Below are 27,746 nucleotides of genomic sequence, written 5' to 3' on the forward strand. Positions count from 1 at the left end.
TACAGCCTCCAGTCAATAAGAAAAAAAATGTAACTTGCAAGAACAACACTACTTTTCTTCACTTTCCTGTCTTCTCACTACCTACATCTACAGAACCTGTACCTTCACCTGTGGATAAAATCAACTATGAAATGCCAGTAATCTCATTCAGTAAATGCTTTAAACTGGTAGTTTATAGGTATTAACAACTGTAAAATTCCACACACACAGCTGGAGTGGTGTCCCACCTGAAGTGGTCGGCAACTCAGAGAAAGAGGACCTGGACCCAAATGCAGACAGAAGAGGAGACAGCAGGATGATTTCACTAATTTATTAAAGAATATGACTTACATGCTGAAGGTCCACAGGTAGGCAGGTAATGATAGTCAAGCAACAGGTAGCAGGGAGGAAAACAGGGAAATCCACAAGACTGGTGGCAGAGAGTAAACTAGAAATAATATATTCTGGCGCTACGTTAAGAGGGATGACTCAATCCATACCTGACTGCCCGAAAGGTGTGTGTCTTTTCACTCTTTGCAGTAGGGGAGACCGGGATTGGTTGGCACAGTTTCCACTCTCTGTCGTATTTCTCTGACATCATGTTGTGCATTTGTGCCAACCAACCCTGTAATGGGATTGGTTGGCACAAATGTACATAGGTGCAATAAAATGAAGCTACCAATAGAAACAATTTGAACATTTAATTCAAACAAGAACCAGAAAACATGAACATTTAACAAATCTGCCCATTTTTAAAAGGTAGAAAGCAATGTCTAAGTACTTTTGCCTTTGACCATTCAAAATAATAATAAACTAACAATATAAACTTTGATTTTAATTTTTCAAAATAGTTTATAATCTCACAAAATACCCCAACAAAATATACATTTGGTTTTATTCTGATCAAAATCAGCAATGCATTAGTTCATCCCTCAGTACTCATCTACTTGTCTGTGGCATTCAGCCCAAAGCCCATTCATTCCTACTGAAGACATTAATCTTTATAAATTGGTCATAAATAGGTTTTTATTTTTATTTTTTAAAGGGTAAATAAAACAGCTGGGCATTTGTTTGTGTTTAAAACGTGATCTTTCATTCAGTTTTACAACATGTTAGAATGTGTTGCTTATAAGTTTCATTTTCACTTTTACAGCATAGTAGGCGTAGTAGGCCCCTATTGACCCACATCTATGGTGCTTAGCGACTGATGTTTAATGGCCTGACAACAGTCGAATCGGGTAATAAAAAATACATTTAAAAACACATTGACATTGTTTTTGACTACAAAAAGGATGACTAAATGTTATTCCTTTAACAATATACAGTATATATACTGTTGTAACATATAACAATATGTTACAAACCCATGCATTTTCTATATAAAAATCTGATTTGTAACTGAAACAGCTGTCAAATAAATGGAGTAAAAAGTACGAGCCTTTCTGAAACGTAGAGGAGTAAAGGTATAAAGTGGAACGTACTTGAGTCTATGTACTTTCTTATGTCTAAAAACATTATTTGGATGGTTTTTAGAAAGTTGCAACTGATGATTATAATACCTTGTTAAATGGTTATTAAATACTTTGTAAAGCGTCTATAAACATTATTTAGATAGCTAGTTAATACTCTGTCAATGGTTAATTATTGGTTTCTGGTCCGTCTATCTGTGTAATGTTTATAGATGTTTTACAAATGATTTCTTAAAGGTTTACAAATCATTTGGTAATCACTAACAAATATTTAATATAGTATATAAAATGTTATAATGTCTGCAACAACAAACTGTTAATTAACACTTTACTAATGTAATCAGAATGCAATTGATATAGTCTCTGATCAGCTATTATACAATATACAATTTATAAACTAATTATTTCATATCACACAAACTAATGGTAAAATAACAGAAATTATAACGTTATTAATAATTAGTAAACATCATTAATTATTTATTAATTTTTTGTTAACAGTAAAATAACTATTAACTAAGTTCAATTAACTATCAATTTACCATTTATAAATGAAGGTTATTATAGTGTTATATGTGTCTGTCCATCCCATCCATCAGCTCTGACCCTCTGAGCTCAGCAGCCCCGCTCTCCTCAGTACTTTGTCCACATTGGGAATCAGTTTTTCTTGGAAGTCCCAATGTCGTTTGTCCTCATTGAGCTGCTGCAGCGTTAACGACCCCCGCTTAGATGTGCGGACATGAATGATCCGACAAACGTCCATCGGCACCTTGAACTTTTCTCCAAAAGTCTTGAGCACTTCATGCACTGAAGTCTGCTCCACCAACCTGTGATGCACAAAGAAACAAATTAGTAAAGTGCAATTCATTGTCCTTACCTTTATTTTCCATGAAAGTCTTTAAGGAAACTGTCTTTTCAACTGTGTTGTCCAGTTCCAAAGGATAACTGCGACTGGGACTCTAATATGTTGTATGTCACTTTACAAAAAGACCTGTAGCCAAATGTTTTGTAATTCAACCAAAGCACAGAGTGTGGTTCCTGAATGAGTAACTTTTCAGTCTGATAAATCCAGCCTACCTTGGCCGAACTATCATCTTGTGCGGCATGTCTTCATGTCCATCGGGGATCTCCCTGTAGATGTGCTCCAGAATATTAACGCCCGGCACCTTGTTCCACTGAGGCAGGTGAAACCTCCCACTTGGCTCAAAATGTTTCTTAGGGAAGAAATGGGTCTGAATGAGGAACACTCCTGTCTACAGCATGGAAGATGGAGAGAGAATGTAAATATTATAAATATCAAATGTGATCCTAAAGTTTGGCTATTGATGGAACATTTGTCTTTCTCGCACACTAAAAGTACCCTACATTTGGATGCTGCTGTTGGAGCATGTCCATCAGAGACATCAGGTTGTTGTGTTGGTATGGCATTATGATCTCGTCGATGTCGTTCAACAGGACGTAGCGTGAGCGGTCCATGGATCTGTAAATGCACTCATTAAGCGTGGTCAGCTGGCCAAAGTAGTGTACGTCCCCTCCATGCTCTGAGAAGAGCCAGCCCCAAGATGGATTCAGATGCTGGTCGATGGGCCAGGGGACCATCTCCACGAAGCCCTCCTGGCTGTAGCTCTGCAGCAGACGCTCCAGGTCTGGGCCACAGCTGGTGTTATAGATCACCACCCTGTTCACACCCAGCAACCTGGAGCAAGGTGACGCAAAGGGTAAAATTCATTACATTTAGGAGTGTGACAATATACCAGTATTGACGTGGTCGTGATATTAAAAAAATTAAATATCGATATAATGTTAATAATACACATGATATTATCATGTAAATAATCCAGCACCTCTTAAATCACATTTTGGTGCAGTTATGGTTTCAGAGTCTCTCTCCACCTCCCTACACTCGTATTTTGAGTGTAATAGAGTGCTTCATAGAGTGCAAGCACATTAGCAGCAAAGACATACATCATGACGACAGTAACAGAGACACCTGTATAATGTGATGCAATCCAGTGGCGCTGCAACAGTACCTTTGCAAAGGTTACAGGTTTTTTAAACAGTGTCAGACAAAAGGTGATTCAGCTCATTTTTGAAATTGTTGTTCGTGGTGTTGTTGCTGTACTGACCTGTACATCTCCAGGGTCTGTGCAAACTGAAGCACATTGTTGTAGTCTCCAAACAGGTTGGAGACGCAGACTGTGAAGTCAAACTGAAACTTTTTCTCCTCCTTCCCTTTGGTCTTCTGGTTTCTGATAGGAAGCCAAGTCTGGTTAAATACATTTTCTCTGCCTGGCTGAGTCAGGAGACTGACATGTGTAGCGTTGCAGTTTTGAGGAATCTGACACATGACATCCGTTGTGGCGAAGGGAAAACCAAAGTTGTCAGAGTGTTGTAAAATTGTTGTTGGAGGTGTTGTACTTGATAAGTCACCTGCACAGCAGAAAAGACAGTAAAGAGGTTGGATGGAGTCTCTCTTAAACATGCCAATGATGCGTATATCAAAGCCCTTCACTCTCTGGTCCATGTAGGCTGACACCAGTAAGTGCTTGGTATTGTTAAGGGGGGTGATGGTCCGCTCAGAGATCCGAAAGGGGCAAGTTCTTAAATCCCTACGCGGCTTCGGGACGGCGCTATACGTCATCCTGGATATTCTCACAGTGATAAAGAGGATGAAGATGAAGGTAACAATGACAAGGAGGAAGAACTTCCCTTTGAAGTCTTTTGCCTTGTCCATCCAGCCACGGATGACATAGATTCCCAACCTGAAGCAGAATTAAGAATCACAGTTCAGATGACACATTTGAGGAACAAAGGAACCTCTTTAAGAAGAGGTGTGAATGTGAACAATTTGTATTTGAAACAATTGTATAATCCTGCATGAATTGATCTGAATACCAGAGTTAACAAAAGCCTTGTCATGTGCAAAATAGTCTTTGTTAACTCTATTTCTATTTTTAACAGCACGTGTGTGTGTGTGAATGAACGTTACAGATCTCCATTTCAGCGTCAGTTTATGAAATGGACGGTTTTGACCAGCTTAACTTGGTTGAACTTTTCATTTCCTCTTAAAAGGGCATCTCTCATAACAGCCCGAGGTCTGGTATGGTTTCATGTTATCACAAGGGTGTAGAAACTTGATTCACAACATTTTTAGTTAAATTTTATTCAGATTTGTGTGCCAGGTGAAACAAATGCTCTTTGTATGACTTGTACATTTGTTCACTCAGGAACCTCAAACGTTTGCAAATAACGATGTAAAATACTGAATATAAAATACAGCCTCCAGTCAATAAGAAAAAAAATGTAACTTGCAAGAACAACACTACTTTTCTTCACTTTCCTGTCTTCTCACTACCTACATCTACAGAACCTGTACCTTCACCTGTGGATAAAATCAACTATGAAATGCCAGTAATCTCATTCAGTAAATGCTTTAAACTGGTAGTTTATAGGTATTAACAACTGTAAAATTCCACACACATAGCTGGAGTGGTGTCCCACCTGAAGTGGTCGGCAACTCAGAGAAAGAGGACCTGGACCCAAATGCAGACAGAAGAGGAGACAGCAGGATGATTTCACTAATTTATTAAAGAATATGACTTACATGCTGAAGGTCCACAGGTAGGCAGGTAATGACAGTCAAGCAACAGGTAGCAGGGAGGAAAACAGGGAAATCCACAAGACTGGTGGCAGAGAGTAAACTAGAAATAATATATTCTGGCGCTACGTTAAGAGGGATGACTCAATCCATACCTGACTGCCCGAAAGGTGTGTGTCTTTTCACTCTTTGCAGTAGGGGAGACCGGGATTGGTTGGCACAGTTTCCACTCTCTGTCGTATTTCTCTGACATCATGTTGTGCATTTGTGCCAACCAACCCTGTAATGGGATTGGTTGGCACAAATGTACATAGGTGCAATAAAATGAAGCTACCAATAGAAACAATTTGAACATTTAATTCAAACAAGAACCAGAAAACATGAACATTTAACAAATCTGCCCATTTTTAAAAGGTAGAAAGCAATGTCTAAGTACTTTTGCCTTTGACCATTCAAAGTAATAATAAACTAACAATATAAACTTTGATTTTAATCTTTCAAAATAGTTTATAATCTCACAAAATACACCAACAAAATAAACATTTGGTTTTATTCTGATCAAAATCAGCAATGCATTAGTTCATCCCTCAGTACTCATCTACTTGTCTGTGGCATTCAGCCCAAAGCCCATTCATTCCTACTGAAGACATTAATCTTTATAAATTGGTCATAAATAGGTTTTCATTTTTTTTTTTTTAAAGGGTAAATAAAACAGCTGGGCATTTGTTTGTGTTTAAAACGTGATGTTTCATTCAGTTTTACAACATGTTAGAATGTGTTGCTTATAAGTTTCATTTTCACTTTTACAGCATAGTAGGCGTAGTAGGCCCCTATTGACCCACATCTATGGTGCTTAGCGACTGATGTTTAATGGCCTGACAACAGTCGAATCGGGTAATAAAAAATACATTTAAAAACACATTGACATTGTTTTTGACTACAAAAAGGATGACTAAATGTTATTCCTTTAACAATATACAGTATATATACTGTTGTAACATATAACAATATGTTACAAACCCATGCATTTTCTATATAAAAATCTGATTTGTAACTGAAACAGCTGTCAAATAAATGGAGTAAAAAGTACGAGCCTTTCTGAAACGTAGAGGAGTAAAGGTATAAAGTGGAATGTACTTGAGTCTATGTACTTTCTTATGTCTAAAAACATTATTTGGATGGTTTTTAGAAAGTTGCAACTGATGATTATAATACCTTGTTAAATGGTTAATAAATACTTTGTAAAGCGTCTATAAACATTATTTAGATAGCTAGTTAATACTCTGTCAATGGTTAATTATTGGTTTCTGGTCCGTCTATCTGTGTAATATTTATAGATGTTTTACAAATGATTTCTTAAAGGTTTACAAATCATTTGGTAATCACTAACAAATATTTAATATAGTATATAAAATGTTATAATGTCTGCAACAATAAACTGTTAATTAACACTTTACTAATGTAATCAGAATGCAATTGATATAGTCTCTGATCAGCTATTATACAATATACAATTTATAAACTAATTATTTCATATCACACAAACTAATGGTAAAATAACAGAAATTATAACGTTATTAATAATTAGTAAACATCATTAATTATTTATTAATTTTTTGTTAACAGTAAAATAACTATTAACTAAGTTCAATTAACTATCAATTTACCATTTATAAATGAAGGTTATTATAGTGTTATATGTGTCTGTCCATCCCATCCATCAGCTCTGACCCTCTGAGCTCAGCAGCCCCGCTCTCCTCAGTACTTTGTCCACATTGGGAATCAGTTTTTCTTGGAAGTCCCAATGTCGTTTGTCCTCATTGAGCTGCTGCAGCGTTAACGACCCCCGCAGAGCCACGCGGACATGAATGATCCGACAAACGTCCATTGGCACCTTGAACTTTTCTCCAAAAGTCTTGAGCACTTCATGCACTGAAGTCTGCTCCACCAACCTGTGATGCACAAAGAAACAAATTAGTAAAGTGCAATTCGTTGTCCCTACCTTTATTTTCCATGAAAGTCTTTAAGGAAACTGTCTTTTCAACTGTGTTGTCCAGTTCCAAAGGATAACTGCGACTGGGACTCTAATATGTTGTATGTCACTTTACAAAAAGACCTGTAGCCAAATGTTTTGTAATTCAACCAAAGCACAGAGTGTGGTTCCTGAATGAGTAACTTTTCAGTCTGATAAATCCAGCCTACCTTGGCCGAACTATCATCTTGTGCGGCATGTATTTGTGTCTGTCGGGGTCCTCTCTGTAGATGTGCTCCAGAATATTAACGCCCGGCACCTTGTTCCACTGAGGCAGGTGAAACCTCCCACTTGGCTCAAAATGTTTCTTAGGGAAGAAATGGTTCTGAATGAGGAACACTCCTGTCTACAGCATGGAAGATGGAGAGAGAATGTAAATATTATAAATATCAAATATGATCCTAAAGTTTGGCTATTGATGGAACATTTGTCTTTCTCGCACACTAAAAGTACCCTACATTTGGATGCTGCTGTTGGAGCATGTCCATCAGAGACATCAGGTTGTTGTGTTGGTAAGGCATTATGATCTCGTCGATGTCGTTCAACAGGACGTAGCGTGAGCGGTCCATGGATCTGTAAATGCACTCATTAAGCGTGGTCAGCTGGCCAAAGTAGTGTACGTCCCCTCCATGCTCTGAGAAGAGCCAGCCACGAGATGGATTCAGATGCTGGTCGATGGGCCAGGGAACCATCTCCACGAAGCCCTCCTGGCTGTAGCTCTGCAGCAGACGCTCCAGGTCTGGGCCACAGCTGGTGTTATAGATCACCACCCTGTTCACACCCAGCAACCTGGAGCAAGGTGAGGCAAAGGGTAAAATTCATTACATTTAGGAGTGTGACAATATACCAGTATTGACGTGGTCGTGATATTAAAAAAATTAAATATCGATATAATGTTAATAATACACATGATAATATCATGTAAATAATCCAGCACCTCTTAAATCACATTTTGGTGCAGTTATGGTTTCAGAGTCTCTCTCCACCTCCCTACACTCGTATTTTGAGTGTAATAGAGTGCTTCATAGAGTGCAAGCACATTAGCAGCAAAGACATACATCATGACGACAGTAACAGAGACACCTGTATAATGTGATGCAATCCAGTGGCGCTGCAACAGTACCTTTGCAAAGGTTACAGGTTTTTTAAACAGTGTCAGACAAAAGGTGATTCAGCTCATTTTTGAAATTGTTGTTCGTGGTGTTGTTGCTGTACTAACCTGTACATCTCCAGGGTCTGTGCAAACTGAAGCACATTGTTGTAGTCTCCAAACAGGTTGGAGACGCAGACTGTGAAGTCAAACTGAAACTTTTTCTCCTCCTTCCCTTTGGTCTTCTGGTTTCTGATAGGAAGCCACATCTGGTTAAATACATTTTCTCTGCCTGGTTGAGTCAGGAGACTGACATGTGTAGCGTTGCAGTTTTGAGGAATCTGACACATGACATCCGTTGTGGCGAAGGGAAAACCAAAGTTGTCAGAGTGTTGTAAAATTGTTGTTGGAGGTGTTGTACTTGATAAGTGACCTGCACAGCAGAAAAGACAGTAAAGAGGTTGGATGGAGTCTCTCTTAAACATGCCAATGATGCGTATATCAAAGCCCTTCACTCTCTGGTCCATGTAGGCTGACACCAGTAAGTGCTTGGTATTGTTAAGGGGGGTGATGGTCCGCTCAGAGATCCGAAAGGGGCAAGTTCTTAAATCCCTACGCGGCTTCGGGACGGCGCTATACGTCATCCTGGATATTCTCACAGTGATAAAGAGGATGAAGATGAAGGTAACAATGACAAGGAGGAAGAACTTCCCTTTGAAGTCTTTTGCCTTGTCCATCCAGCCACGGATGACATAGATTCCCAACCTGAAGCAGAATTAAGAATCACAGTTCAGATGACACATTTGAGGAACAAAGGAACCTCTTTAAGAAGAGGTGTGAATGTGAACAATTTGTATTTGAAACAATTGTATAATCCTGCATGAATTGATCTGAATACCAGAGTTAACAAAAGCCTTGTCATGTGCAAAATAGTCTTTGTTAACTCTATTTCTATTTTTAACAGCACGTGTGTGTGTGTGAATGAACGTTACAGATCTCCATTTCAGCGTCAGTTTATGAAATGGACGGTTTTGACCAGCTTAACTTGGTTGAACTTTTCATTTCCTCTTTAAAGGGCATCTCTCATAACAGCCCGAGGTCTGGTATGGTTTCATGTTATCACAAGGGTGTAGAAACTTGATTCACAACATTTTTAGTTAAATTTTAGTCAAATTTGTGTGCCAGGTGAAACAAATGCTCTTTGTATGACTTGTACATTTGTTCACTCAGGAACCTCAAACGTTTGCAAATAACGATGTAAAATACTGAATATAAAATACAGCCTCCAGTCAATAAGAAAAAAAATGTAACTTGCAAGAACAACACTACTTTTCTTCACTTTCCTGTCTTCTCACTACCTACATCTACAGAACCTGTACCTTCACCTGTGGATAAAATCAACTATGAAATGCCAGTAATCTCATTCAGTAAATGCTTTAAACTGGTAGTTTATAGGTATTAACAACTGTAAAATTCCACACACACAGCTGGAGTGGTGTCCCACCTGTCGTGGTCGGCAACTCAGAGAAAGAGGAACTGGACCCAAATGCAGACAGAAGAGGAGACAGCAGGATGATTTTACTAATTTATTAAAGAAGATGACTTACATGCTGAAGGTCCACAGGTAGGCAGGTAATGGCAGTCAAGCAACAGGTAGCAGGAAGGAAAACAGGGAAATCCACAAGACTGGTGGCAGAGAGTAAACTAGTAATAATACGTACTGGCACTACGTTAAGAGGGATGACTGAATCCACCTATCCGCCCGCTCAACAGGTGTGTGTCTTTTCACTTTTTACAGTAGGGGAGACCGGGGTTGGTTGAAACACTTTCCACTCTCTGCCACATTTCTCTGACGTCATGTTGTGCATTTGTGCCAACCAACCCTGTAATGGCATTGGTTGGCACAAATGCACATAGATACAATAAAATGAAGCAACCAATAGAAACAATTCAAACATTTAATTCAAACAAGAATCAGAAAAAATGAACATTTAACATATCTGCCCATTTTTAAAAGGTAGAAAGCAGTGTCTCAGTACTTTTGCCTTTGACCATTCAAAATAATAATAAACTAACAATATAAACTTTGATTTTAATCTTTCAAAATAGTTTAAAATCTCACAAAATACACCAACAAAATATACATTTGGTTTTATTGACTAAAAGTTAAACTAAAGTGATGCCAAGGGGCGTGACAAAGCACCAGTATGTGACAACTCGGGAAAACACACAGACTAAAAACAGAAGGAACTTAAATGGAACCTGGAAAATTAATGAAGACAGTACACAAGAAGAGAAGACTTTCAAACTAAAACACAAAACAAACTATAACAAAAACCCTACAACCATGACACAACCAGCATGATTAACATGAATGCAGTGATAATTCATCATCTTGCTTTACTGCTCAGCCTGCACCCCAAAATAACCACGACAACTGCAACAGAATTGTCCATATATCATAATATAGCTCCCCAAACGGGCCCAGGAGAGAAATTCCCACCAAAATTACTTCTATCCATCACATCTGCTATTACTATATATAAACTGGAAAAACAAAGTTTGGAAACTTGTGTTTGGTCGATTATTTCTCTGTTGTGACAATGCTAATTGGCATTGTATGTTTGTTAAGGTAAATAAACAGGCTTTCCAACGATGTAAAATACAATGCCAATTAGCATTGTAACAACAGAGAAATAATCCACAAAACACAAATTTGCAAACTTTTTTTTCCGAGTTTATATTGATACCTGAGCAGCATTAAATTCAGTCTAGTTCTTATCATCAGCACCACCACTATTGTGGCAGCTATTGCTGAGGGCAGGGAGTATGGTGGCCCCCTAAGTGCAAAATAAGGCAACAACAACAACATTCAACCTGTTCAGCATGTGTCAGTCCATCCCATCCATCAGCTCTGACCCTCTGAGCCCAGCAGCCCCGCTCTCCTCAGTACTTTGTCCACATTGGGAATCAGTTTTTCTTGGAAGTCCCACAGTCGTTTGTCCTCATTGAGCTGCTGCAGCGTTAACGACCCCCGCAGAGGCACGCGGACATGAACGATCCGACAAACGTCCATTGGCACCTTGAACTTTTCTCCAAAAGTCTTGAGCACTTCATGCACTGAAGTCTGCTCCACCAACCTGTGATGCACAGAGACACAAATTAGTAAATTGCAATTCGTTGTCCCTACCTTTATTTTCCATGACAGTCTTTAAGGAAACTGTCCTTTCAACTGTGTTGTCCAGTTCCAAAGGATAACTGCGACTGGGACTCTAATATGTTGTATGTCACTTTACAAAAAGACCTGCAGCCAAATGTTTTGTAATTCAACCAAAGCACAGAGTGTGGTTCCTGAATGAGTAACTTTTCAGTCTGATAAATCCAGCCTACCTTGGCCGAACTATCATCTTGTGTGGGTGATATATGTGTCTGTCGGGGTCCTCCCTGTAGATGTGCTCCAGAATATTAACGCCCGGCACCATGTTCCACTGAGGCAGGTGAAACCTCCCACTTGGCTCAAAATGTTTCTTAGGGAAGATATGGTTCTCAATGAGGAACACTCCTGTCTACAGCATGGAAGATGGAGAGAGAATGTAAATATTATAAATATCAAATATGATCCTAAAGTTTGGCTATTGATGGAACATTTGTCTTTCTCAAACGCACACTAAAAGTACCCTACATTTGGATGCTGCTGTTGGAGCATGTCCATCAGAGACATCAGGTTGTTGTGTTGGTACGGCATTATGATCTCGTCGATGTCGTTCAACAGGACGTAGCGTGAGCGGTCCATGGATCTGTAAATGCACTCATTAAGCGTGGTCAGCTGGCCAAAGTAGTGTACGTCCCCTCCATGCTCTGAGAAGAGCCAGCCACGAGATGGATTCAGATACTGGTCGATGGGCCAGGGGACCATCTCCACGAAGCCCTCCTGGCTGTAGCTCTGCAGCAGGCGGTCCAGGTCTGGGCCACAGCTGGTGTTATAGATCACCACCCTGTTCACACCCAGCAACCTGGAGCAAGGTGAGGCAAAGGGTAAAATTCATTACATTTAGGAGTGTGACAGTATACCAGTATTGAGGGTAAATGATTGGTTCACCCAAGTTACAAAAGAACCCCAAAACATTTGATCTGACTAACCAACAGACCAACATTGCCATCCCCAGAGCTACTACACTAGCATGGCCTAAAAAAACAACAGCAACGCCTGTTTCCACAAATAGTGTCTGTTGCAGGTTTTTAAAGAGGACCTTTTATGCTTTAGTGCTGTTTTTGTGCAAAGTTATAAAGTCCAAAGTTCACTCCAAAGGGAGTTACTCTCCCCCACAGAAACACTGCTCCTGAACTGTCTGAAACACCTTGCTTGAAGCCCCGCCTTTTCTTCCGTAACGTGGTGATGTCACCAAGTAACACATTTGCATAATACCTGCTTAGTGGCTAGTTTGGCACACCCTCAAACAAAGCTAGTTAGAGCAGAGCTGGAGTGGAGTCCAAAGAGTTTGGTTCGGTTGACCGAGAAGACTGGGCTTTTTTTTGTGTGGGGGGGACAGAGCGTTTCAGACAGAGGGTGAAAAGAGGTGCTGGTATGAGAAATAAATGCGTCTTTTGAACATTAAAGCATGTAAACATGTTCTAGTAGAAACCCCAAAACAAGTCTGCGCCTAAAATTTAGCATAATTGGTCCTCTTTAAATGTACTTTTTAATGCTGTAAGCGCCACAAACAATATCTTTTGTTTTATTGACTTAGGATTTGAAATAGTCATCTTTGGTTTTGTTTGTTCAAATTGTGGGCAAGATACCACTATAAGTTTGTTTATGTGACATTCACAGCTCACTGTCTCTCAGACTCATGCACTACGCTATATGGGTATGTAATGTCAATTACAGCTAATTATTTGTTAGTTTAAATTAGTTCGAACTTGACTTTTTGAAAATATGACAGCCCTCCTCAGCAGCCACCATAACAGAGACACCTGTATAATGTGATGCAATCCAGTGGCACTGAAACAGTACACTTGCAAAAGTTACAGTTTTTTTTTAAAGTGTCAGAGAAAAGGTGATTCAGCTCATTTTTGACATTGTGGTTCGTGGTGTTGTTGCTGTACTGACCTGTACATCTCCAGGGTCTGTGCAAACTGAAGCACATTGTTGTAGTCTCCAAACAGGTTGGAGACGCAGACTGTGAAGTCAAACTGAAACTTTTTCTCCTCCTTCCCTTTGGTCTTCTGGTTTCTGATAGGAAGCCACATCTGGTTAAATACATTTTCTCTGCCTGGTTGAGTCAAGAGACTGACATGTGTAGCGTTGCAGTTTTGAGGAATCTGACACATGACATCCGTTGTGGCGAAGGGAAAACCAAAGTTGTCAGAGTGTTGTAAAATTGTTGCTGGAGGTTTTGTAATTGATAAGTGACCTGCACAGCAGAAAATACAGTAAAGAGGTTGGATGGAGTCTCTCCTAAATATACCAATGATGCGTATATCAAAGCCCTTCACTCTCTGGTCCATGTAGGCTGACACCAGTAGGTGCTTGGTATTGTTGAGGGGGGTGATGGTCCGCTCAGAGATCCGAAAGGGGCAATTTTTCAGACCATCACGCGGCTTTGGGACGGCGCTGTACGTCGTCCTGGGTATTCTCACATTGATAAAGAGGATGAAGATGGAGGTAACAATGAAGAGGGGGAGGAACTTCCATTTGAATTCCTTTGCCTTGTCCATCCAGCCACGGATGACATAGATTCTCAACCTGAAGCAGAATTAAGAATCACAGTTCAGATGACACATTTGAGGAACAAAGCAAACACACTGATGGCTCAAGCTGGGCTATGTCGTTACTGCAATATCCTTAACAACTGTTAATGTGGTCACTGCAGAGAGACCTGCAACTCCAAAGGCTGTCAACCTTTTTTTTTAACTGTTTGTGCTGTTTCACCAGCACCCGTCTTCTTGATCCCAATGTTGATTTGGTCTCATGCTCTTCCGTCATGTCGACACTGATTTTCTGTTGTACACAGAGTGTATAAAAATCACTTGTAAAATGTAATGCAATCCAAAAAAAAACAGCCTTACAATAAATCCTTTCCTTGTGAAGCTCATAATGTTCAGTTTTTGTTGCAAGAGAGATGTTGATTCAACTGTAACATTTCTGGTAATTTTGGGGGGGTGTAAGGACCTAAAGAAGAGTTTACATTCTACATTCAAGCTGATTCTGATATTTACACTAAATACTTGCTCACAACAACAATGCTAACATGGTGTTGCTGAGCTGGTTACAGTGTCTATTATGTTGTTCATCTTAATTTAGCGTTTAAAATTTGCTAATTGGTACTAAACCCAAAGCTGGACAGCTGGACTAATTAAAACTTTGACCTGTTGAGGGCGCTAGATGAAGAGTAGCGATGCACCGATGCCGGTTCAGATATCGGGCCAATACTGACTCAAATAGCTGGATCGGGTATCAGTGACAATGGAGCTGATCTATTCAATTCATTTCTGTTTATATACGATATACATTTTATACTTGAAATTGAATTCCTGTTTAAGTTTTAACCAATTTGTTGCTGCATTAAAAAAGGTTTACATTTCAACTGTAATTCTGGTTGATTTTGACCAGTGTACACACTTTTTTACCAAGATGCTGGTGTATGATTTATTATTTTAATAATAAATAACAATTCAGTAAATGTATATATATATATATGTATTTATTTGTTAGGAAAACAATATTTAAGTCCAGCCTGATGTTGCCTTACACATAAAAGAATGATCCCAGTCACGTCCACACAGTGAGGCATACAGCTTATTAACTAGACACTGGTATCGGATGGTAGTCAGTATCGGCCGATACCCAAAGCCCAGGTATCGCTATAGGTATCGGGACTGAAAAAGTTGGATAGGTGCATCCCTAATGAAGAGTAGGGATGGGTCATGATTTTTAGAATAGTCATTCATCTATAAAAAAAAATCTAATAGTTTATGCGACTATTGTCTTGTCTTAAAAAATATATTTCTCTTGTTTTTACCATCGCAGGCGCCGCCTGGTAGCCTAGTAACATTACTAAAATGTGTGTTTAAAAAATGTGTGTTCAGTTCGGCTCTTAAATCAGCTGTTTGAGCGGTGGAACATTGTAAAACACACTTCATTGAAACCTTGACTGGTGCCTGGCTATCACAGATAAGACATGGCAAAGCAAACACATTCACACTCACGCCGATTGGTATTTAAAACTGAGTGGGGAAATCCACCAAAAAGGACTAAACAGGCTGCATGACAGGTTCAAAACAAGACTTTGTTTTGCTTGTACCACCAATTAAAACCAATCAGAAAATGCCAATAATCTCATTTAAGTATGCTTTAAACAGCTGATTTATAGGGATTGCAGGGCCAGCTTAAGGCATAGGCCATATAGGCCTATCGCCTAGGGTGCCACCTCTAAAAAAAAGATTAATAATAAAAAAATAATAATATCCTCAATGTAATAAAACATGGGACTTTCTCAGATAATATTATGATCCTTTAGTTTGATGTTATAACCACCAGTTTTAATTATTTCAACTACTTTTCTGAGAAATTATGCTTCAGTTTGGTAGACGGAACGGTTTTTTTTATCAAAGGATCCGATATTAGTTAAATATTAAGCTCTTTATCTTTTGCACTGACTATTTAACTGGGACAGTTTCATGCTTATCAAAGTCAAACAAATGCTCCAATAGTGAGTCACATAACATTATCTGTGGGGGAAGATACAAGGGACTCCACCTACTTCGCAACTCTATTGTCTTTGTATCATATACATACACAGCTCTCTACCTATTTTAAACTGTGACTGTGCTGGTGTAACAATGATTTAATCACATCCAGTTACCCATATTATCTTTGACATTATCTTGTTCTCCACATGCTGCTACCTGTGGCCGCTTTTCCCACACACCTTTTTTCAATATCAATGATTGCACATGCCAAACCCTGCATGAGTAAGTAGTAAGTAAATTCTCCTTCGCGTGAGGAAATTATAGAGACGTGTAGCCACAAGCAAATGGTGAAATCAGCTTCAAACTACTCTTTGTCTCTCATCCACTTCCACTCTCTAAACAGAAGCACAATGCTGTGGAAACACAGCAAAGGCTTAACTGTGATGCAGATCTTCATTTACATTCCTCACACATTCTCTTTAAACAAAGCGTCATATAACAAACAAAAATCACATCCTGTAACTGACCCATTTCAAGTTTTTTTAGAGCTGGAGTTAAGAAGTTAAACAGGTCATAATTCTGGATAACTCGAGTAATTCGGACAACTACGGTTCTCTATTCCCATCCCTGGCGTATTACCTGCCTGCCAAAGTGGATGTCCTGATGATTTAATCCGCCACTGCCAACAATTTACATGCATTTGGCGGCTGGCGGGTACAACTATGACACTGTATCTTAACAATACAGCAGCAAAAGAGGTTTCCTTTCTCTGAACCAACAAGCTGCGTGATCATAAACCACAAGTTAACTGCCATGTTTTCATGCAACAAATAGCAACCAGTCATTAAAGTGTTAACACTATAGGGAGCATACACACTGACAAAGTCTATGAAAAATTAATTATTGTGGTGTCACAGTGGTGTTCTTTAAGTATTAATGTAGACTGTGGACAGTTGTAGTATCAGTGATAGCATGCTTAGTAGTAGTATTGCAATATTAGGGTACACATATTTGAGAAAGATACAAATATAACAGAATACTATAAAAAAATATATATAACAAAGTACATTTACTCAAATACAGTACTTAAGTAGAATTTTGAGGCACTATATTATGCTATTTTATTTAAACTTCTCCACTAACTACACCAAATCAGGTCAAAGTACAGCAATATACAGAGCAATGCAAGAATGGAATTCACTCCCAAATCATATTACACAACAAAAGGATAAATGTGGTTTTAAAAAAACACTAAAAGAGCATTTTCTTTGTGTTTTTGTTATTTAAACTGTGTCAGTTGTTATTGTTTTATTTACAGTTGGACGTGTATTAGTGTGAATGTGTATTTTTGTATTGTCACCATGTAAACTATGTGGACCCTGCAGGAAGAACAGCTGATGCTATGCAAAAGCTAATGGGGATCTAAATACACACAAAAAAAGAAACTTACATTTCAGAGAGTATTGTACCCATTGTATTGTAGTACAGTACCTTGACTACCAATGGCAACATTAAAGTACCGCTTAAACATTAATCCAATTATATTAAAAGTATAACACTGACAGCAGCCACTCTGCATTATGAGCACTTCCACCTTTTGATACTTTTAAGTACATTATGTTGCTATAACTTCTGTACTTTTACTTCAGTAAACTTTTGCACGACAGCTTCAGATGCAGCTGCTAGAGTACTTACAAAAACCAAAAGACCGATTTTTGAAAGATACAAATATAACAGAATACTATAAAAGAAACAAATATATATATATATATAACAAAGTACATTTACTCAAATACAGTACTTAAGTAGAATTTTGAGGCACTATTTTATGCTACTTTATTTATCTACTCCACTAACTACAAACTACAACATTAAAGTATAACACTGACAGCAGCCACTCTGCATTGTGAGTACCTTTTGATACATTATGTTGCTATAACTTCTGTACTTTTACCTCAATAAACTTTTGCACGACTTGTAACTTTTTATACTGTGGTGTTGCCTACTTTTACTAGTATTTGGATACTCCTTGCATACACTGACAGTAGACTTTAAAGACACACTTTTTGGCAGGAGATTAAGACACAAGAGGGGAGATAATGTTAGTATTAAGTAGCCTAGGTATCATTAAACTCAACGACTCTAAAGTGCAGAGCAGTGACGACAGAACAACACACGACAGAGTGATTCAGCAAAACTACATGTTATAATATGATATCTATAATTAGCGTTATATGTTAGGAGTATAAAAATACTACACAATAAATCCACTATATGACAGGAAGCTCAGTTTCCGTTAGTCGAGAGGAAGATAATTCCCGAAGGAGTAAAACTAGCACTAAGTAAAGAAATACTCTGAAGTATTGGACTTATTAGCTAGTTAATAGTATTATGCTTACTTAAAGACCAAAGTGAAGATACAGTTACTCACTCAGAGCTCGGTCCTCCGGTAGTTTAGACGGTTAACGGCTGAAGACGCGCGGACTAGGTGAGGTGAGATGCGGAGGAGTAAGTCATGTTTGTGTCTTTATATCTGGTTCTCCTGCAGGTGTCACTTTGCCCTTTTGTTCCCTCTAATCAGCTCTCCTCTGTCGTTCCTCCTCCCTCCTTCCCTCCCTGCATTTCTAGTTGAACCTAGCTGTCAATTAGTCTTTATCCTGAGAAAACAAACGGTAGATGGCGCAGTTCCTGTTTTACGGTAAAAAAAAAAAAAAAAAAAAAAAAAATTTAAAAATTAAAAAATTAAAAAATAGACGTCAGCCTATCAGAGGAGATTGAGAACTGTCTGTCAGAGTTTGACAGACGCTTTCAAGACTTTGTTTTACTGGAGCCAGTCTACCCTTTTCGGGAAGATGCTGAGGTTGATTCACTCGCATCAAAAATTGCAACACTGTTTCACCTGAACTCTTCTGGAGTGGAGGATGAGATTTTGACACTACAAGCTGACATTCAGCTTCAGTCCAGGGCTCATGGACAGTTCTGGAACTTACTCACAGAGGAAAAGTACCCCAACATGAGGAAATGTGCTACCTCCTTGAATGCATTATTCGGCTCCACTTATTTATGCGAGTCAGCCTTTTCCCACATGAAGATTATTAAGTCCAAATACAGTTCCACCTTGACTGATGATCATTTGGAAGTGTGCTTGAGGCTGGCTATCAGCAGCTACTGTCCGGACTATGCATCCCTGGCTGATTCCATTCAGTGCAAGTCATCAGAGTAAGGTAATGACAACAAATGTACAGAGTTATATTGTACAATATGGGTTCATGCAGTTATGCAAGGTACACCAACATATATTGTACATATAAAGAATACTCAATATATTTATAAATAAATATATGTTTTGCATTTTTATAGTAGGTAGATCATTTTGACTTGGTCATTTTATAAGTAGCTCGCATGCTGAAAAAGTGTGTGCACCCCTGGCTACAGCTTCTGCTGCTGCCGCACACACACACACACACATACATTATTATACACACACTCACACACACACACGTATACACGCACGCACACACACACACACACACACACACACACACACACACACACACACACATACATTATTATACACACACACACACACACACACACACACACATACGTTATTATACACACACACACACACACACACACATACATTATTATACACACACACACACACGTATATACACACACAAACAAACACACACACACACACACACACACACACACACACACATGTACACGCACACATACACACATACACACACACACATTATTATACACACACACACACACATACACGTGTACACACACACACACACACACACACACACACGCACGCACACACACACACACACACACACATATACATATACATATACACACATATACACACACACATGTACACACACACACATGTACACACACACACACACACACACATACACACGCACACACATACACACACACACACACACACACACGCATACACACACACACACGCACACATACATATACACACACACACGTACACGCACACACGCACACACACACATACACACACACACACAAACACACACACACCTACACATATACACACATACATCTACATACATATACAAATACCTTTCACATAGTCTATTATTAAAATACTACTGCATGCACGTCACACAAAGCAACGCACCATTAAAGGCATTATAAGCTCATTGGAGTGAGTCATGTCCTGTATATTACAGTAGGCTACTTCACTGCTCTTTGTTTAAAGGCAACCAGTGAACCCACAACAGCTACAAGAATCAACTTAAATATACTCAAGAGAAGTTTGTCTTGTATAAAACAGCCTGCATTAGTGTCAAAACCTGCCAACTATATGTAGAGGGGATACAGTGGTCAGTGCATCTTTTGGTCATTCGATTTTCCTTACACAAACGGATATTAAAAAACAAAAAAATGAGTGGTTATTTGATTTTCGTTTTAAAATACAAAAAATAAAATTGAAATACAAGGCGTTTTACTTCATCAGGGTCAAAAAGGGATGAACTAATCTTAAAAAAACGGGTTGATTTTCATTTTTTATTTCTAAAAACAATAAATAAAATTGCTAAAAGACAGAAACAAAAAAACGCCTGTTTTTTTTCCTGTTCTGTGATTGGAAGTTGCCATTTACAAAGTAAGAGCGCGTATGAGGATAGTGATGTGTATGAGAGGGGGAAAAGCTTTTCTGCAGTCATGTCTTTTCCCCTGAGACAAACTCTTTTATTGTTTAAAAAAAAAATAATACAAAAATTATTTTTTGTATTAATAAAAAAAATAATAAAAATATTTTTTTTCTCATACACATCACCATCCTCATACGGGCTTTTACTTTGTAAATAGTAGGACAACTTCTGGTCGAAGAATATGAAAAAACAGGCGTTTCTTCATTTCTGTCTTTTAGTGATTTTATGTTTTGTCATTAGAAAAAGAAAAAGAAAATCAACCCGTTGTTTTTTAAGTTTAGTTAATCCCTTTTTGACCATGATAAAGAAAAACGCCTTGTTAGGGCCCGAGCATGAAAGGTGGACTGCTCAAATTCTGCAGATCAAAGGGTCCTGTTCCACCTGGTCCCAACAGAAAGATGGCTTCATTAAGATAAAATACCGATTTGGTATCATTTTTATTTCGTCATATGGATTGTCTATGTTGTTTTTTTCCTTATGTTGTTAATCTGTACGCACGACATCCATTACACGTTTGTCTATCCTAGAAGAGGGATCCCTCCTCTGTTGCTCTTCTTGAGGTTTCGTCCATTTGTTCCCTGTTCAAAGGGTTTTTTGGGGAAAGTTTTTCCTTATACGATGTACTGTAAAGGACAGACGTATCCTGTACAGATTGTAAAGCTCCCTGAGGTAAATTTGTGATACATTTTAAAGAAGTCACTAAACTGTGACTTGCTTATCTTTTACCAGTATCAGTCTAAGTTTAATCTAACAGGCCAACACATACAGACCAATATGTAACAGATCATTCCTTGTATTGTCTCACCGTTGCTTGACAATCCTTGATGTTCCAATCTCTGTCGAAGCCAGGAGGCGACGCAGTGAATTGATTAGCCTGACGAGCTTCATCCTTGTTTGAACTCAAGTCACTCTGCAACAGCACCTACAGGCCTACAGCACACTGAATACCTTTGGAAAGAGAAATGCTAAATGTAAAAATAACAGGAGGGGCAACCAACTTGGCACCACCTTCAACACAAATAAACATGGGGAATTGTTTATAGAGAGATTATGAACACGCAATTTTTGTTATGGTATTATGTTCATTATGACCACTTTGTCTTTTCAATGTCATTTCAAAATTGTATTTCCTTTTTTACAACTCTGCAAGTATAATATAAAGCCAGTTTATGTTGAGGTTAATATTGGTAGTTGTAGTGGCAGTGATAGCATTAGTCATATTCTGATAATAAATTAGTTGTAATTAGGAATAGTAATCTAATTTTTATTAAACTTATTTTTCACCAGCAGATGTCACTACAGAGCACACATTACCCATCATTCTCTCTTGCTGCATTGTGTTTGTTGTACTCTCATCACGCCAGATGGCACTTTATCACAGCTGTAATTGATATGACAAAAATAGGGCATCTCAGTGAATATTGCCTTTGTCTTCATGGCATCTGAGAGCCTTTTGAAAGCCATCTCTTATCCACAAAAGACAGAGGAGAAAGGCTTCCCAAATGGGTCAGTATGAAACAGAAAATAGGAGGGTAGCCCCTGAATGCAGAAAAGGGATATCATTTAATTTGCTCTATATTTGAGTAGACGAAGAACACAAAAAGGCATAGACTAGTAGCTTCTCTGGATTGCAATGCATTTCAAGAGGTTTATGCTGTGTGCGATGGGTCAAATAGGGTAAAAGCAGCATGTAATTACACTAATCAGTTTTTTTCCTTTCTGCATTCAACAGCTGCTCCTTTTGAAAGCATCTGTCATCTATACCTACTGTGTGACTTCTCTTATCACGCTTAGCCACGTCTCCATTACATTAGTCATGCAGAAAGGTGTGGACAGCAAAACCACAACCACATTTTTTGTATGTCAAAGTTAAAGAGATAGTCAGACATATGTTTATTCTCTTTTCGCCTAGAGTTTGATGAGAAGATTGAAACCACTCACATATTTGTCTTTTAAAAAAAATATGAAGCTGCATTGAGCCAGGAGTTGGTTAACTGAGCTTATTAGATGGCTTTGTTGAATACTAGATTCTGATTGGTCAATCACAGCCTTCTACGGTCTGTTATTTCTATATAACAGACCGTAGACTGCAGGTCATCATTTCATCCTATTAGACATTTCTGTGAATTGGCATATGAATTCCTGAGTTATGGCCAAAAATATGTTTGTGAGGTCACTGTGACCTCGACCTTTGATCACCAAAATCTAATCAGTTCATCCTTGAGTCGAAGTGGATGTTTGTGCCAAATTTAAAGAAATTCCCTACAGGCGTTCCTGAGATATCGTGGTCACAATAATGGGCTGGACGGACGGACAGAAGTACAGACCATAGACTGTATGTACGTAAGTGGACGTAGTTACCGTGACGTCACCTATTGGTTTGTGGACTGCTGTTTTGAGTTTGGCCTTTTGGCTGTCGCCATCTTGGTATCTGGCTGTCGCAATCTTGTTTTTTTTTGCAACCTGAATTGACACGAAAGGGTGGAGCTAACTACGACATATGCATTTTAGCACTTCTGGTTCCGTCGTCTGGGTTTTTTAAAAGGGTTTTTAGTTATATGCCTGAAATAAGGTCTCTCTAGGTTCTATGGTGGAGAGGAGGTTGTGTTGCTCTGGCTCTATCTGTTTGGTGTGGAGAGGAGGTTGTGTTGCTCTGGCTCTATCTGTTTGGCGTGGAGAGGAGGTTCTGAAAGAGATTGCAGAGATCTGAAAATTGGTCATAAATAGGTTTTCATTTAAAAAAAAAAAAAAAAGGGTAATTAAAACAGCTGGGCATTTGTTTGTGTTTAAAACGTGATGTTTCATTCAGTTTTACAACATGTTAGAACGTGTTGCTTATAAGTTTCATTTTCACTTTTACAGCATAGTAGGCGTAGTAGGCCCCTATTGACCCACATCTATGGTGCTTAGCGACTGATGTTTAATGGCCTGACAACAGTCGAATCGGGTAATAAAAAATACATTTAAAAACACATTGACATTGTTTTTGACTACAAAAAGGGATGAAAAATGAGATTCTTTTAACAATATACGGTATATATACCGTTGCAACATATAACAATATGTTACAAACCCATGCATTTTCTATGTAAAATCTGATTTGTAACTGAAACAGCTGTCAAATAAATGGAGTAAAAAGTACGAGCCTTTCTGAAACGTAGAGGAGTAAAGGTATAAAGTGGAACGTACTTGAGTCTATGTACTTTCTTAGGTCTAAAAACATTATTTGGATGGCTTTTAGAAAGTTGCAACTGATGATTATAATACCTTGTTAAATGGTTAATAAATACTTTGTAAAGCGTCAATAAACATTATTTAGATAGCTATTTAATACTCTCTCAATGGTTAATTATTGGTTTCTGGTCCGTCTATCTGTGTAATGTTTATAGATGTTTTACAAATGATTTCTTAAAGGTTTACAAATCATTTGGTAATCACTAACAAATATTTAATATAGTATATAAAATGTTATAATGTCTGCAACAATAAACTGTTAATTAACACTTTACTAATGTAATCAGAATGCAATTGATATAGTCTCTGATCAGCTATTATACAATATACAATTTATAAACTAATTATTTCATATCACACAAACTAATGGTAAAATAACAGAAATTATAACGTTATTAATAATTAGTAAACATCATTAATTATTGATTAATTTTTTGTTAACAGTAAAATAACTATTAACTAAGTTCAATTAACTATGAATTTACCATTTATAAATGAAGGTTATTATAGTGTTATATGTGTCTGTCCATTCCATCCATCAGCTCTGACCCTCTGAGCTCAGCAGCCCCGCTCTCCTCAGTACTTTGTCCACATTGGGAATCAGTTTTTCTTGGAAGTCCCAATATCGTTTGTCCTCATTGAGCTGCTGCAGCGTTAACGGCCCCCGCAGAGCCACGCAGACATGAATGATCCGACAAACGTCCATTGGCACCTTGAACTTTTCTCCAAAAGTCTTGAGCACTTCATGCACTGAAGTCTGCTCCACCAACCTGTGATGCACAAAGAAACAAATTAGTAAAGTGCAATTCGTTGTCCCTACCTTTATTTTCCATGAAAGTCTTTAAGGAAACTGTCTTTTCAACTGTGTTGTCCAGTTCCAAAGGATAACTGCGACTGGGACTCTAATATGTTGTATGTCACTTTACAAAAAGACCTGTAGCCAAATGTTTTGTAATTCAACCAAAGCACAGAGTGTGGTTCCTGAATGAGTAACTTTTCAGTCTGATAAATCCAGCCTACCTTGGCCAAACTATCATCTTGTGCGGCATGTATTTGTGTCTGTCGGGGTCCTCCCTGTAGATGTGCTCCAGAATATTAACGCCCGGCACCTTGTTCCACTGAGGCAGGTGAAACCTCCCACTTGGCTCAAAATGTTTCTTAGGGAAGATATGGTTCTCAATGAGGAACACTCCTGTCTACAGCATGGAAGATGGAGAGAGAATGTAAATATTATAAATATCAAATGTGATCCTAAAGTTTGGCTATTGATGGAACATTTGTCTTTCTCAAACGCACACTAAAAGTACCCTACATTTGGATGCTGCTTGTTGGAGCATGTCCATCAGAGACATCAGGTTGTTGTGTTGGTATGGCATTATGATCTCGTCGATGTCGTTCAACAGGACGTAGCGTGAGCGGTCCATGGATCTGTAAATGCACTCATTAAGCGTGGTCAGCTGGCCAAAGTAGTGTACGTCCCCTCCATGCTCTGAGAAGAGCCAGCCACGAGATGGATTCAGATGCTGGTCGATGGGCCAGGGAACCATCTCCACGAAGCCCTCCTGGCTGTAGCTCTGCAGCAGACGCTCCAGGTCTGGGCCACAGCTGGTGTTATAGATCACCACCCTGTTCACACCCAGCAACCTGGAGCAAGGTGACACAAAGGGTTGAATTCATTACATTTAGGAGTGTGACAATATACCAGTATTGACGTGGTCGTGATATTAAAAAAATTAAATATCGATATAATGTTAATAATACACATGATAATATCATGTAAATAATCCAGCACCTCTTAAATCACATTTTGGTGCAGTTATGGTTTCAGAGTCTCTCTCCACCTCCCTACACTCGTATTTTGAGTGTAATAGAGTGCTTCATAGAGTGCAAGCACATTAGCAGCAAAGACATACATCATGACGACAGTAACAGAGACACCTGTATAATGTGATGCAATCCAGTGGCGCTGCAACAGTACCTTTGCAAAGGTTACAGGTTTTTTAAACAGTGTCAGACAAAAGGTGATTCAGCTCATTTTTGAAATTGTTGTTCGTGGTGTTGTTGCTGTACTAACCTGTACATCTCCAGGGTCTGTGCAAACTGAAGCACATTGTTGTAGTCTCCAAACAGGTTGGAGACGCAGACTGTGAAGTTAAACTGAAACTTTTTCTCCTCCTTCCCTTTGGTCTTCTGGTTTCTGATAGGAAGCCAAGTCTGGTTAAATACATTTTCTCTGCCTGGCTGAGTCAGGAGACTGACATGTGTAGCGTTGCAGTTTTGAGGAATCTGACACATGACATCCGTAGTGGCGAAGGGAAAACCAAAGTTGTCAGAGTGTTGTAAAATTGTTGCTGGAGGTGTTGTATTTGATAAGTCACCTGCACAGCAGAAAAGACAGTAAAGAGGTTGGATGGAGTCTCTCCTAAATATACCAATGATGCGTATATCAAAGCCCTTCACTCTCTGGTTCATGTAGGCTGACACCAGTAAGTGCTTGGTATTGTTGAGGGGGTTGATGGTCCGCTCAGAGATTCGAAAGGGGCAAGTTCTTGAATCCCTACGTGGCTTCGGGACGGCGCTATACGTCATCCTGGATATTCTCACAGTGATAAAGAGGATGAAGATGAAGGTAACAATGACAAGGAGGAAGAACTTCCCTTTGAAGTCATTTGCCTTGTCCATCCAGCCACGGATGACATAGATTCCCAACCTGAAGCAGAATTAAGAATCACAGTTCAGATGACACATTTGAGGAACAAAGGAACCTCTTTAAGAAGAGGTGTGAATGTGAACAATTTGTATTTGAAACAATTGTATAATCCTGCATGAATTGATCTGAATACCAGAGTTAACAAAAGCCTTGTCATGTGCAAAATAGTCTTTGTTAACTCTATTTCTATTTTTAACAGCACGTGTGTGTGTGTGAATGAACGTTACAGATCTCCATTTCAGCGTCAGTTTATGAAATGGACGGTTTTGACCAGCTTAACTTGGTTGAACTTTTCATTTCCTCTTAAAAGGGCATCTCTCATAACAGCCCGAGGTCTGGTATGGTTTCATGTTATCACAAGGGTGTAGAAACTTGATTCACAACATTTTTAGTTAAATTTTAGTCAGATTTGTGTGCCAGGTGAAACAAATGCTCTTTGTATGACTTGTATATTTGTTCACTCAGGAACCTCAAACGTTTGCAAATAACGATGTAAAATACTGAATATAAAATACAGCCTCCAGTCAATAAGAAAAAAAATGTAACTTGCAAGAACAACACTACTTTTCTTCACTTTCCTGTCTTCTCACTACCTACATCTACAGAACCTGTACCTTCACCTGTGGATAAAATCAACTATGAAATGCCAGTAATCTCATTCAGTAAATGCTTTAAACTGGTAGTTTATAGGTATTAACAACTGTAAAATTCCACACACACAGCTGGAGTGGTGTCCCACCTGTCGTGGTCGGCAACTCAGAGAAAGAGGAACTGGACCCAAATGCAGACAGAAGAGGAGACAGCAGGATGATTTTACTAATTTATTAAAGAAGATGACTTACATGCTGAAGGTCCACAGGTAGGCAGGTAATGGCAGTCAAGCAACAGGTAGCAGGGAGGAAAACAGGGAAATCCACAAGACTGGTGGCAGAGAGTAAACTAGAAATACTACGTACTGGCACTACGTTAAGAGGGACGACGAAATCCATACCTGACTGCCCGAAAGGTGTGTGTCTTTTCACTCTTTGCAGTAGGGGAGACCGGGATTGGTTGGCACAGTTTCCACTCTCTGCCGTATTTCTCTGACATCATGTTGTGCATTTGTGCTAACTACCCTGTAATGGGATTGGTTGACACAAATGCACATAGATACAACAAATGAAGCTACCAATAGAAACAATTTGAACATTTAATTCAAACAAGAATGAGAAAAAATTAACATTTAACAAATCTGCC

The 27,746-nt window shown here is 38.7% G+C and overlaps 4 protein-coding genes across 6 annotated transcripts; all 4 read right to left on the reverse strand.

Moving 5' to 3' along the window:
• Window positions 1-1,559: 1,559 nt before the first annotated feature.
• Window positions 1,560-5,847, reverse strand: LOC119474555. The gene is made up of 5 exons (XM_037746626.1): window positions 5,053-5,847; window positions 3,575-4,210; window positions 2,814-3,144; window positions 2,526-2,701; window positions 1,560-2,275 (listed from the first exon to the last, which is right to left on the reverse strand). Coding segments are annotated over exons 1-5 (1,377 nt in total). The 5' UTR covers window positions 5,055-5,847; the 3' UTR covers window positions 1,560-2,043.
• A 371-nt stretch (window positions 5,848-6,218) lies between these two features.
• On the reverse strand, window positions 6,219-18,359 carry LOC119474553. 2 transcript variants are annotated; one of them, XM_037746624.1, is made up of 5 exons: window positions 18,264-18,359; window positions 8,298-8,933; window positions 7,537-7,867; window positions 7,249-7,424; window positions 6,219-6,998 (listed from the first exon to the last, which is right to left on the reverse strand). In XM_037746624.1, exons 2-5 carry the CDS (start codon window positions 8,903-8,905, stop codon window positions 6,767-6,769), a joined length of 1,347 nt encoding a protein of 448 aa, XP_037602552.1. In that variant the 5' UTR covers window positions 8,906-8,933; window positions 18,264-18,359; the 3' UTR covers window positions 6,219-6,766. The 2 variants fall into 2 exon arrangements, with proteins under 2 accessions (XP_037602552.1, XP_037602551.1); XM_037746623.1 differs by lacking the exon at window positions 18,264-18,359 and adding an exon at window positions 9,776-10,732.
• LOC119474556 (glycosyltransferase family 92 protein F13G3.3-like) lies at window positions 10,884-18,422 on the reverse strand. Of its 2 annotated transcripts, XM_037746628.1 has the most exons (5): window positions 18,292-18,422; window positions 13,279-13,914; window positions 11,851-12,181; window positions 11,559-11,734; window positions 10,884-11,308 (listed from the first exon to the last, which is right to left on the reverse strand). In XM_037746628.1, the coding sequence occupies exons 2-5, from the start codon at window positions 13,884-13,886 to the stop codon at window positions 11,077-11,079; spliced, it is 1,347 nt and encodes a 448-aa protein (XP_037602556.1). In that variant the 5' UTR covers window positions 13,887-13,914; window positions 18,292-18,422; the 3' UTR covers window positions 10,884-11,076. The 2 variants fall into 2 exon arrangements, with proteins under 2 accessions (XP_037602556.1, XP_037602557.1); XM_037746629.1 differs by lacking the exons at window positions 13,279-13,914; window positions 18,292-18,422 and adding an exon at window positions 12,309-12,443.
• A 5,811-nt stretch (window positions 18,423-24,233) lies between these two features.
• Window positions 24,234-27,637, reverse strand: LOC119474559. The gene is made up of 5 exons (XM_037746632.1): window positions 27,353-27,637; window positions 25,875-26,510; window positions 25,108-25,444; window positions 24,821-24,996; window positions 24,234-24,570 (listed from the first exon to the last, which is right to left on the reverse strand). Coding segments are annotated over exons 1-5 (1,383 nt in total). The 5' UTR covers window positions 27,355-27,637; the 3' UTR covers window positions 24,234-24,338.
• Window positions 27,638-27,746: the final 109 nt, after the last annotated feature.

The sequence above is a fragment of the Sebastes umbrosus genome, chromosome 16, assembly GCF_015220745.1.
Source record: "Sebastes umbrosus isolate fSebUmb1 chromosome 16, fSebUmb1.pri, whole genome shotgun sequence".
In the NCBI taxonomy this organism is placed as follows: Eukaryota; Metazoa; Chordata; class Actinopteri; order Perciformes; family Sebastidae; genus Sebastes; species Sebastes umbrosus.

Bases quoted from the DNA above. Each gene is read 5' to 3' on its own strand.
- LOC119474555 (XM_037746626.1), bottom strand. The intron at 2,702-2,813 runs GTAGGGTACTTT...TCCATGCTGTAG, and splicing joins TCCAACAGCAGCATCCAAAT to ACAGGAGTGTTCCTCATTCA. The intron at 2,276-2,525 runs GTAGGCTGGATT...TGTGCATCACAG, and splicing joins AAGATGATAGTTCGGCCAAG to GTTGGTGGAGCAGACTTCAG.
- LOC119474553 (XM_037746623.1), bottom strand. The intron at 7,868-8,297 runs GTTAGTACAGCA...ACCTTGCTCCAG, and splicing joins CAGACCCTGGAGATGTACAG to GTTGCTGGGTGTGAACAGGG. The intron at 6,999-7,248 runs GTAGGCTGGATT...TGTGCATCACAG, and splicing joins AAGATGATAGTTCGGCCAAG to GTTGGTGGAGCAGACTTCAG.
- LOC119474556 (XM_037746628.1), bottom strand. From the start codon at position 13,886: ATGGACAAGGCAAAGGAATTCAAATGGAAGTTCCTCCCCCTCTTCATT. The intron at 11,735-11,850 runs GTAGGGTACTTT...TCCATGCTGTAG, and splicing joins TCCAACAGCAGCATCCAAAT to ACAGGAGTGTTCCTCATTGA. The intron at 11,309-11,558 runs GTAGGCTGGATT...TGTGCATCACAG, and splicing joins AAGATGATAGTTCGGCCAAG to GTTGGTGGAGCAGACTTCAG.
- LOC119474559 (XM_037746632.1), bottom strand. The intron at 25,445-25,874 runs GTTAGTACAGCA...ACCTTGCTCCAG, and splicing joins CAGACCCTGGAGATGTACAG to GTTGCTGGGTGTGAACAGGG. The intron at 24,997-25,107 runs GTACTTTTAGTG...TCCATGCTGTAG, and splicing joins AAGCAGCATCCAAATGTAGG to ACAGGAGTGTTCCTCATTGA.